The 12,704-nt window shown below is 36.7% G+C and overlaps 1 protein-coding gene across 1 annotated transcript; it reads right to left on the reverse strand.

Annotated features, from left to right (window-relative positions):
- Positions 1-1,348: 1,348 nt before the first annotated feature.
- On the reverse strand, positions 1,349-12,315 carry LOC113234592 (gastrula zinc finger protein XlCGF49.1-like). The gene is made up of 5 exons (XM_026469946.1): positions 12,146-12,315; positions 9,733-9,879; positions 6,452-6,555; positions 3,194-3,361; positions 1,349-1,618 (listed from the first exon to the last, which is right to left on the reverse strand). Exons 2-5 carry the CDS (start codon positions 9,867-9,869, stop codon positions 1,398-1,400), a joined length of 630 nt encoding a protein of 209 aa, XP_026325731.1. The 5' UTR covers positions 9,870-9,879; positions 12,146-12,315; the 3' UTR covers positions 1,349-1,397.
- Between the last annotated feature and the right edge of the window lie 389 nt (positions 12,316-12,704).

The following is a 12,704-nucleotide window of genomic DNA, read 5'->3' on the forward strand; positions in this document are numbered from 1 at the left end:
TTTTTAGCGCGGACCCGACGTCCATATAATTGTAAGTCAATGATTTAGGTACAACATTTATTTCAAACATCGAGTAACTCTAAAATTTCGCGACTAAAACTTACTAATTCACGACTTTTTCTGTGTGCAATCAGATCTAAGCTTGGAGCTGTGATTCTCGTGATTCAAAAAAGGTGCCGCCGGAATAAGCTTATTCCAGTGTGGACAATAAAACACATAAATAAATCCAAAACGGCATAACGACTGTTACGGACGGCCATACGCGCCTGGCCGGTGAGAGCTAGAGTTCAGAAGAGAATGAATAATTCAGGAGCCCTGATTGGCCGAGCGGCGTAGCGACCCATTGATAGGACCGGTACGATGTGGGAGACACCGTACTGGTATAAATATAAGCGATAATTGTCATTCGAATCAATCACTTTTTGGAATCACTTTCAAGCACTCTTACTTGTCACATTTAGTTGTTACCTATTTGTAAGTCAGATCGACAAATATGAATATACAGTCCACTTCAGATTAAGGAAGTTTCATTTTACAATAAGGATATCGAGGGAAGATTAAAGCAGGGCAGTTCAGTTTTGGCTGACTCCAACAACGACTATATCTATTTGTTTACCACTAGAACCGAGTAAACCACGACTTTTTTTAGTGTAATCAGATCTAAGCTAGGTGTTGTGGTTCTGGAATATGCTTATTCCAGTGCGAATAGTAAAATTCTCTTATATCTTTTGAACGACCGACTTTGAGCGGACCGACTAAACCTAGTTTGAAAAGAACCTTCCTAGAAGGTGTATGTGCACGTATCGACTCGAGATACACAATAGCTGATCGATTTATCGATTCCATGGTGTAAATCTCTATGGATAAATATTCCGTTTTACGCATCAAGTAGTCGAGGCAATTTATTTTTATCTTTATGATTTCAGTTTCTATCTACTTTAAATAGTATAATTTTTTATTTAAAATTACAAACAAATAGTTTGTTTTTGGTTCATTATAACAAAATTACTATTTCTTCTTGATCCTGATTATGAGAGTAACAAATATTTTTTTAATAATAACGCACACTCAACATCGCCCTGCACTAGGGTAACCCTGTCTCGGGTGCCATGGACACACACAGAGACAACCCAAACTCACGAGAGAAATAAATATAGACCATACAAATATTTCTCCCGGCCTTGGAATCGAAACTGGGACCTCTGCGTGGCGGTCCGTCACGGTTACCGTTCGTTACAAATTAGTATCCATGCAACGTAAAAATTCGAAATGTCACAGTACCCATGCTATGTGACATGGACTATAATTATAAATAATAGACGTTCATGATATTTCTTTATTAAAACTATTATTTATTAACATTATGTACCATTCATATCATCACTAATCATTATATATCATTCAGATTCCAATTCATCTTGGTACCTAACCAAACCGGGTTTCTTATCTCTATCATGTTTCTTCATATGCTGGTTCATTTTACTCCTCGTTATGAAGCGTTTTTTGCACACCGTACATTCGTGTTGCCTATCACCTAGATGCATTTTCATATGCATTTTGAGGTTATTCTTTTGTGTGAATGCCTTTGCGCAGATCTCGCATTGAAATGGTTTTTCACCTAGAACAAAAATAAATTAAGAGATTATTAAAATTTATATTTTTTTTATGGTGCGCCTGATGGTCAGCGACACGCCTGTCCATAACAGTTGCAGTGCCACTCGGAGCTTTATTCGCAAAGATTTGCACTGCACCGTCACCCTGGGAATATGCGTTTAAAAAAAAGCCGCTTTTTTTTAAAAAGCATAATGTTTAAACGTTTAAAAAAAAAGAAGCAGTTTTTCCCATGTTTAATAATTAGTAATGTTATGTAATTCTATGTATTAGTATAATTATGGACTATGTTGTCAGATATGAATAAATGAATTTGAATTAAGTTGCCACCTTGAGCTTCAAATGGCAAAGACCGGAGGGGCACCGATTTGTGTTTCTGTCACCCTGACACATAAAGTTGACATGTCACATGTGTGCCTGTAATTTGACCAACACCCTTAGGGATAGGTCGGGCAAGACGGGGATGTTAAGGTTAATCAATTAAGAAGAATAGAATAGAATAATTTATTTCATATTATCAATTTCATATTATTACAATTCGAAATATAACGTCAAGGTATAACACGGACTTAGTTATGCAAACAGGAACCAACCCACACCTCGAGTAAAGTTATGTATTTAGGTAGAACACCAGACGTGCGTATCCTGGCAATATACCAAGCCAAAACGGAGAAAATAAAAGTCCTTCAGGGTACCAACCCTAAATAAGTAACTTTTTAATAGCCAAAAAGAACCACGCTGCTTAAATTCATATAGTGTATTTTTCAAAATATGCAGAACGGATCCATGTCACATGTACTGAAGTACTGTAGATTTTTTTGCGTTTTCATTACGAAAACTAGAACATGGTTCTCGTTAACTAAATAAAAAGATACAGAATATTTTCTATTTATTGCTATATAATATAATCTCTCACGATGTTTGTCTCAAATAAGTTACCTATTTATTTCTTCACACTGTTTTCGCAAAAATGTAATTATCTCGGAAGTGACATTAGTTGTTATAATGAACCAAAAGCAAACTATTTGTTTATAATTTTAAATAAAAATTATACTATTTAAGAGCTTTCATGCCAAAAAAGTTTTGACGTTGGCTCCGCCCAAATTTGTGAAACAAAAGTGGGTTGGTTCTAGTTTGCATAACTATGTCCAGTCATGATCGTCATTAATGTAAATAATAATTTTATTGTTAATATAAAATAAAATAATGAAAAGGTATTAAGGGTCGATACAATCTCAGCAAAATAGGTAAAATTGCATGTACAAGTATTAATAATAGATGGCGTGTCTACAAAGAATTCTCCGTATCAACGCCACCGTAATTGTCAAATAACTAAAAGAATAATTTAAATCCGGAAAAATAGTTTCATTTCCTATGTGTAACAATCGCGAAAACCTAAGAACTCGATAAGTTAAAATAAAAGTTAGAAGAGTTGATAGGACAGTTTTAAAAAAGAGTATAAGAAGATCGTAAGGTGCGACTGAGCGCAGTGCTACGGATACACTAAACAATCTATGAGATAGGAGGGATATGTATGTTATGGACAGACGTGTCGCTTACCACTAATTTTTCAAAAACTCACCTGTATGCACCAACATATGTCGTTCCAGCTCCACCTTTCTGTAGAAAGCGGAATCGCATTCTGTACATTCGAAATTTTTTATCCCTTTGTGCATTAACGCATGGGTTTTTAAGTGACCAGGTTGACTGTACGTCTTGCCACAATATGTGCACATGTAGGGGCGTTCACCTGAAATTATTTCATATCAAGTATGGTGAAGCCTGTTTCAATGAGCCCTATACTCTGAGATGGTATGGAAATCCAAAAATGTAGGCATGCAACAAAGGTGACGCCATTACAAAAAAAAATATATATATTTGTACTCCTGTACTTTAATATGTCAATTATATTGTATAAGACAATGACTTGCTTAAAGCCATACCATAATGGCGCTCTTTATAGTTTAAAACAAATAGTATTGTCTATAGTACACAGTACTAAACTGACATGAAAAATTTTATTATTTCAAATTTTTTATTTCAGACCATGTCCATAGATGCTAATAACAAAAAAGTATACTTATAGCTTATGGCAGTATAGAAAATTATCATGACATCCAATTGAACTAAATCTACAATACAATGCAATAGTACATAAGAAATTACTAACGGGGGCTATTAGAAGCCCGAAGCCAAAGACTGAGGGATTCAATAACTGAGTAGAGAAGAGTTTTGTATTTTTTTACCGTCCGCGATGCATACAATTTTGTTCATCCCATTTGTGAGGAAATAAATACATTATAAATATGATTCGCAACACAACAATTATGAGTTTGGCAAATGGCGAGTTTTTGTCTTTTTTTTAAATTATTCCATAGATAATACAACTCGACCTAAAATGTTGTAAAAAGCAAACACGAATACAGCTATGACGGTTTGTAAAAAAAATTTGCTAAATTTTTATACAGAAAATAATGAAAACCAATTCTTAATAATAATTACTTAAGTAGTATGTGGCTGAATTGTAGTTAAATTTCTTTTTAGACAACATTTTAAGCGAATGTTTTAATTTTGAAGTTCAGTAACCTCCTTACTTGAACTTAAGCCTGACCTATGTAAGAAAGTATGTCGTGCTACAAATTTTCACAAATCTCCTTAATGGCCGTGGGTTTTATTTGGAGCATCAAGTTAGCCACCATGCAATCAAACCATTTATGAAAATGAAATGTATGTAGTTTTATTTTTCTTTCTTTCCTTCTTTCTTCAGTTATGAAATTTCGTAACGGGATTAGGAAGGTAGAGAAAGAGTGAAAAAGAGATCTGTGCGATTCACGTAAGTTCAAGCTATCAAAACATCGTTGAAGTTGCGTAGTCGTGGTTGTGGGTTCGAATCCAGACTCGCACCTCTGAGTTTCTCGAAATTTGTGCGAAATTTACCATGAGCTTTTCGGTGAAGGAAAACATCGTGATGAAACGTTGAAGAAGGTTCAAAGTCCTCGGAAAACATGTGCAGTCGCCAACCCTCATTGGGCCAGTGTGGTGGACTGTCGCATAAGCACTCGCTTGAGAGGAGACCCGTGCCCAGCAGTGGGACTTGTAAATGGGTTCATGATAACGATGAAATCTGCCGAGTCTAAGGAGGGAGAATCCGCCGGACCACATTTATCTTGGTCGAGTTTTAGTAACCAAATAAAACAATTATGACAAATCATTACTTTTTATTGGCCCTTGAACAGTATTAACTTAGTATACATATTTCGAACTGAAAAAGTATTGAAAAGTAAAAAAAAAATACAATATTTAAAATGACCCATAAATTGGGGAAAAGATAGCGGCAAAAGCACGGTATCCCTAAAATCAGCTTAAGCCTGTCTAATTTAATTTATACGTTATTTATTTGATTTGTCATATCTCTTTCTCGCATATCATAACCACTGCTGGTAGAAGCGAGATGGATATATTTGACAAAAGTAAGATATTCTCCTTATTTTAGGAGGTTTTATAGATATAGATTTTATATATATAGATTATATAGATTTATTTGTAAGTCAATGCGTCCCACAAAAAAATTTGATTTACTGTGTTGGTTGGGAGTTGCAAAATATAGAGGGGATGAGTTGGAATTTAAAATACGCGGTTAAGTCACATGTGATCATACGTCAAAGGTGTTTTTATCCCATGGTATACATCCCCTAGTTTCCCACCTTTACAACAAAATTTTAATAGGACTTACAAATAAATGGACGACGGCGTCCATTTATTTGTAAGTCAATGGATGTAAATAAACGTTTTCATCACGCTTGCTCGTAAATCTACCGTCCGCTAACTATAACGAATTTTAGAATACTGAAATTGTTTCATGATATTTCAGCTATGCATCGTTCGGGTAAGTTCCGATAAGTCAAACACGTTAACTGATTTTAACTGATTTCAAAACAGAATTTTGTACTCTATATAAAACGGATATTTGACCATTTGTTTTAGTGGACGGCAGATATAGTATGATTGCATGGTGGCCAACTTGATTATAATGTCCCAAATTAAAACCCTCGGGCCGTTTTTCTTAACATGACAGCCATGGTCGGTAAGGTGTTTTTCTTTAATTTGTATCACGCATTGACTTACAAATAAATGGACGACGGGTCTAATACAAAAACCACGAAAAAAATGTCCCAAGTCAACCTATTCGAAATTTAAATTGTAATGTCATCGCAGTATCGCGCTGTCAGTAGAACAAATGAAGACTGTCGCGCTCTGTATACGATTTTAGCGCCTTACAAGTGCGGACACTTTTTAGCGCGGACCCGACGTCCATATAATTTTAAGTCAATGGTATCACGGCATACTTCTTGACATTGGTCAAGTTCAAGCAAGGAGGTTTTAAGTTCAAAATTAAAATGTCACCCAAACTGAAATTTAATTGCAATTCAGGTACGTACTACTGAAATATTTTATTATTAACAATTTCCTATAATTGATTTTAATTATTTTCTGAATAAAATTGAGCAAAATCTTTTTTTACAATCCATCATGGCTGTTTGCGTCCTTGCTTTTTAACAACATTTTAGTTCGAGTTGTATTATCTATGAAAGTATAGCTAGCTGGCCATCTATTGATAAAAAAAAATTGAAAAACCCGCCGTTTGTTGTATTGTGAACCAATCCACAATTGTTGTGTTGTGAACCATATTTATTCATACAAGAAATAAACATTTTACTATTTTCCTCGCAAGGCTGATGACCGGACTGTAAAAAAATACAAAACCCGAGTTATTTAACGCCTTCAGCCTTCGGCTTCGGGCTTCTAATCGACTCAGGTTACTCCTTTCTCATTTACTTACCAGTATGTGTTCGTTGATGTTTTCTTAATTCATATCCAGTTTTAAATGACTTATCGCATTGATCACAGTAATGAAGCTGCTTGGAAGGCACACGGCGACGCTTTCTGAAAAAACATTTTAATAATTTATTTATTTTATTCGATCGATATAAGATCGAACACGTAGAAAAAGTTTTCGACCCGATCGATGGAACTTGAACCCACGACCATACTGCACAGTAATATTGCTATTACCAACTGAGCTACGACTACGGGTCAAGTTACCGAGTTGTCGAAATTCTTCTGTTTTTGTTAAAGATATGTACTGGATTTTTCAGCTTTCTGAACCGATAGTGACATCTAGTGAGAGATTTTAGAACCTTATTTACCGCAGCCGGCACCTTTACAGGTGCCTCAACTGACTTGTTTCTGTGTGTTCGAGCTTCGTATTAATAATCTCAATAATATAATCCAAAGTTTCTTCGTACTCTGTCATCTATACAAATCACCAGGACATACACTAATACTGTGAAAGGGTCGAAGATGGGCGGAGTAGGATCAGAATCCATAGTATCCCTCCCCTATCAATGGCCAAGAACAAATGAAGCGCGCGAACTACTGCTGGTACCGCCTGGAATATTGTGTAGGATTTAATGTGGCAGGAGAGTAGTAGCCTCCGCAGCCTCCACACATCTTGCTTAACCAATTTATAGTTCTTATTATTATAATTTAAAAGAAATAGTGGAAATAAATCCAATTTTATAAACATTTATTCCGGTTTTATCAATATTTATGATCTTTAAAATGTTTAACGCACAAGAGATTTTTGGTAACTGGTAAACGGTTCGAAAAATTACTTATTAGACGTGTTCGCTGACGCGATCGGGCGGGGAGTGACGATGAAACGAAACAAAAACAGAATGGCGAAGCAAAGGAATTATTAAAGAATGATTCAAAATTTAAAAACGAGTGGCCAGGAACCGGAGAAAAGGCGTTATAAAGGTGGGATGACGATGTAAGGAGTTCACATCGTCACACAACTATATACAAAGGTACAAAATCTTCTCATAATAACACATGGACAACCCTAGGTTTGGTTCACACGTAACTAACACGTATGAAAACTAACACGGTTATCACACATTATAATATTAACGTAACGGAACTTACTCGCGTAGTATTTTAGTTGGAAGCGGTCCAACTAGTTTCGACCATAACCGATGGCCTTCTTCAGGGGTTGAGTGCAACGTTCGCGACCGCGTCACGTCTAGCAATGCGCGCTGCGGCTCTCTGCACGCGCGTCGATGACGCACTCCGCAGTGGGGAACTCGGGAGGCTGATACGTTGCGTCAGCGCGTCCTGGAACTCTTCTTGGCTACTGCTGTCCGTAGGATTGTTGTCGGGAACAGTCCAGCACACAGAGCTCACCACGTCGTTACCATTAACATCTGCAGCTGCATACCGAGCGCCATGAAGACACGGCTTCCAAGTCGGTGGCAAGCTCAAGTTCGGATGTGATTGGAAACTTTTTACGCCGAAGGTACAGCATCAAGACAATATTCCGTCCACTCACACAGCGGCGACAATTGCTTCGCTCTCCAAAGGATAGAGACCCTCTGGGGGTCCCCGGTGTCTATATGGTTCCCTGTGACGTCGGCGAAACGAGACGGAACGTGGCTACTAGGCTAGCTGAGCATATCAACCCCTGAAGAAGATCATCGATTATAGTCGAAACTAGTCGAACCGCTTCCGACTAAAATACTACGCAAGTAAGTCCCGTTACTTTTATATTATAACATATTAGTTAACTATTCGATTATAAACGGATAGAGAGAGGGGTGTTACCACGATATATTTTCATGCAATCATCATTTCAAGCAATCGTACTGAGAACACGTCTGTGATGGATCCACGCTTTGTTGCACTTTTATATTGGCATAAAGAACAGAAAGAAAGAAATGGCCGAAAGTTAGTGGGTTCATCCAATGAATCAAGAAGGAGTGCGTACAAACACATTCGAAAACCGAAAATAAATACGAATACTTTAATAGACGCCGCTTGTTCGGTGACTATATAGTCGATAAAAGACGTATTACTTCGCGACGTGTGAAAGAGATGCATTAATACTATGCGCCACAGCCACTGACTTACAAATAAATGGACGACGGGTCTAATACAAAAACCACGAAAAAAATGTCCCAAGTCAACCTATTTAAACGTAGTGACATGTAAAGGAATATGAAAAAGCTAAACGTTGAATTTTAATTGTAATGTCATCGCAGTACTGTTTAATTTTGCTTGCTTCGCTGTCAGTCGAACAAATGAAGACTAAAGCGTGAATGACGCTCTGTATACGATTTTAACGCCCTGTAAGTTCGGACACTTTTTAGCGCGGACCCGACGTCCATATAATTGTAAGTCAATGGCCACAGCACACCGAATACGTTACAGTTCACTCGATTCGCTTGACAAGTCGTATTCGATAAACGTATAAGAGCTGTGTGCGTTTCTTTACAGGATAAACAACGTTTGAACGGTTCAATATCTAATGTATGCGCCACTGTTTATTCGGTAAGATTTATACTGGCAAAGAAACGTACCGTACAATTCCGTGTGAACGGGGGTAAACGGTTTGTAGACAGGCTGGGGAAGCACTCCTAACGCTCAACGCCAGTCTATTACGAAAACTCAGTCTAACTGCCGACCTAAGGGTCATGGTTCATACAATAAACACCTTTTCAATTTAGGTATCACAGACAGCCCTCTATGAAGAGCGTAATTGGAGGAGGAGGAAACGGCTGTGCACATCCTACAGTGTGCTTCGGCGTGGTCAACTACAGGGCGAAGTACCTTGGAGTGCTGAGGTCGCTCCCCGAAGTCTTCAGCAAACTGAGGAGGTTGCTGAGATTCCTGGAGGACCTTGGGGGTGGCACGAGTAGGACCGTACACCCACCACATGCAAAATAAGCGCCTTGACGTAGATTTGCGGGCACCAGCCCGTTACACCAAGTACCAGCCAACCTTTTCAAGTACCAAAACTTTCTGCCGCTAAGCAGTAATGTCAGCATTACTGTGTTCCGGTTTTGAAGGGCAAGGGTGCTGGTGAAATTACAGACACATAGGACTTGTCAACTTACGTCTCAGGGCGACTGGCGCTGTGGTAGTGCCCCTCAGATCTTTGCAATTTAAAGCTCTGAGTGGCACTGAAACTGTTATGGACAGGCGTGTAGCTTACCACCACGCGCACGACTTGTTCGTCCCGTATCTTGATGTTATAAAAAAAAACAAAGTACTAATACTTACTTCTTAGGCTGCTCTTCAACTTCATCATCTGAGATCTCTATGATTTCACACTTAACGACTATTTCTTCAGGGGTTCCTGCATCTGGCTTGTCAGATAGAGGATCAGGTACCGGGTCAACAGCTTCCATCGCTGCCATTTCTGTAGAGCTGGAATTTTTGTGATAAAATGTCAATGTCAATAAGTTGAGTTCTAATGGATGGTACCAAAATGTACATAAACAAACATATGAGTGAGATTAATCTAATAAATAGATTAATTTGCACGAAACATAGTGGTCGAGATAACCATGTTTCGCCAGAAAATAAAGATAGGCATGCAAAAATTGGTTGTTACGCAATGAAATTATCTACAATTAATAGGTGCTTTAAGTTATTTATCTTTGTTTCTTTTTTCAAAAAAATACAATTAAACACAAAAAAAAGCATGGTGAGGACAATAACAAATTCAATGATCGAAATGGTTTCTGAGCAAAAAAATCCCGATTGTCCCTTGAGGACTATCTCCAAGACAGTCGTCAAACCGATTTGGAGTTATGGATTACAACCATGGGGATCAGCAAGTATGTCAAACTTGGAGATATTACAGAGGCTCCAAAATGGTGTGCTCAAAACTCTAGTAAATGCTCCATGGTTCACAAAAATAGATGACATACATGATTAATCTGAAAATCCCTACTGTCAAACAGGACATAAGTAGCATGACAAAAGCCTATAAGGACAGAATCTCACGACATGAAAACAGGCTTGCACAAGCGCTCTCTCTCTTGCTCTCGCTTTCTCTTGTTGGAAGAGGGTACCTCCATAGTGGTCCCATTTAATTTTGAAGTAAATCATCCACCTCTAAGGGTGGCCGTTCACGCATGGAGATTCTTTTTTATAAATAGCGCCTAAATCTTATTATAAGGAGCAATTATTTTAATTGGTGATTTTGCTATTCTCTAATTCAAGGCGTTTTTCTCTTTCAATATACTTTGAGTAGTGAGAACCGATTTTTATTATCTCCTGTGTCAAGTCTTGTATAGTAGCGAACTAGGGGATGAAACTGGGTTTGCGCATTTTCCGGAAACCGATTTCAAAAATACTTGGAAAATAGATGTAGCTCCACATACTTTTGAGGTCGGTTTTTTTAGTACTCTGTACTGAGATTATAAGTTATATATTACAAATTTAGTGTTAACTAACATTAGAACTTTTGTGCCATCCTATTTTATAAAGCGGTTCCAACTGAAAACCAGCATTACAGCAGGCAAAATATGACATATGCTGAGTTGGATCCGTTTCAGCTCATATTTGTAATCATTAATTTGTTTTGTTTTGTTCTATGTATATAAGTCTTAATAAGCTGAATAAACCTTTCTTTCTTCTTTAGTTAATTTAGAACATTTTATATAAGAATACAACCATAACTCAATAGGTATGTTTTTATTGTTACTATATTAACTTTTAGTTTGCCAAATTTAATTGGCCGTCCATAAGAACCGGAAATCGGTCTGTCTCGGATCTGCGAATGCCGCAATGGAAGAGTTAAAATCTAAAGCTGCACTCGGCAAGTATCTCTTTTCATCATGATAGCAGGCATTATAGTGTATGCCATTGATATGAGTAGAAGAAGTCCTTGTGGATAATTTTAATTTGTAAAATGGGGGACATCTTTTTCACCAATGGTATTTATTAGTAACATTTTTGTATACTAGTTTTTTAAAATAATACTGCAAGATGGCCATAATTGTGTGTACAAGATTGTATAATAAGACTTTTAATTTACTTTCTGTAATTTTTTATAAGTAGCGGGGTATAAATACTCCAACCGTTCTGAATGAGCTCACTCTTTGGCCGAGTGTCAAGCAGTCAACATCCCCTGAGGATGCCTCGTGGACAGACAAAACGCCAGTCGGGTATATGTGCACACAAGCGTGTTATTTATTTTATTAATTTTATGCAGGGGAGGGCGGGATAATTAAGTGCATGATAAAATATTCCTACACGATTTAACCTTCACTGGGTTAGCAGAGTAGCAAATTAATTTACTTCCATTTTTATTAAATAGATGTAATTCCACGAAATTTTGAGGTCTGTTTTTTTTATAAAGTTATAATTATTTTCCTTTTAACTATCATTCTATAACTTTTGCAGAGTTCCCCCATACTTAGGCTAATTTAAGACTCCTACCACTCCCATGTTTTAATTCATTGTTTACGCAGAATAAAACAGCCAAATCCGTTAATAAACAAACAATACACTTAGAAAACATAACCTTAAACTTAATAGATCACAAATTCCCTACAAAAGACTAAAAGGAAGCCACAAATAAGAATAAAAAAACCGGCATAACTTAACCCACGTTGCATTACCATTTTTTTACTTAAGAGAGATCAAGATATGATGGAGATAAAAACGTAAAAATTACACTTACATTATATCATCAACGTACGACTAAACGGGAATAATAAATCACTTTACTACATTAAAAACTTGTTAATCGGCGTATTAAGTTTAAAATAAACATAATTTAACGCTTAAATAAGCTATATTTCTTGATATTTTCGAGTTTATTTTGAATTTTACAGAAAAATCCAATATTTTTTCTGTCACACGTATACTTGTCAAAATCAACCGAAAGTTGCGTTTTGATTTTAGTATGCTTTAAAAGGAATACGATTCATTCAGCCCAGTTACTAGTAAATTGATTTTTGAACCATTGAATTATTTTTTTCTTCTGTTATTTAGCATACAACCACTTTATAGCATAAAGAAATTCTTAGCTTTTGTGTTAGCTTTCACCTAATTAAATTAAAAACTAGAAAAGTATCCACTACGCTACTGATTTTAGATAGTCATGCTTGTTTCTTTTTACTTCATTTAAATTACATACAATAACGTTAAAATTTAAACTTTTCAGTAGTTATTCTTGCAAATCAAAGAGAAAGTGTACGACGTCCATCTATGATAAGAAAGTTTACGAAAACACGAAT

This window comes from Hyposmocoma kahamanoa, unplaced genomic scaffold, assembly GCF_003589595.1.
Source record: "Hyposmocoma kahamanoa isolate Upper Pololo Valley unplaced genomic scaffold, ASM358959v1 85, whole genome shotgun sequence".
In the NCBI taxonomy this organism is placed as follows: domain Eukaryota; kingdom Metazoa; phylum Arthropoda; class Insecta; order Lepidoptera; family Cosmopterigidae; genus Hyposmocoma; species Hyposmocoma kahamanoa.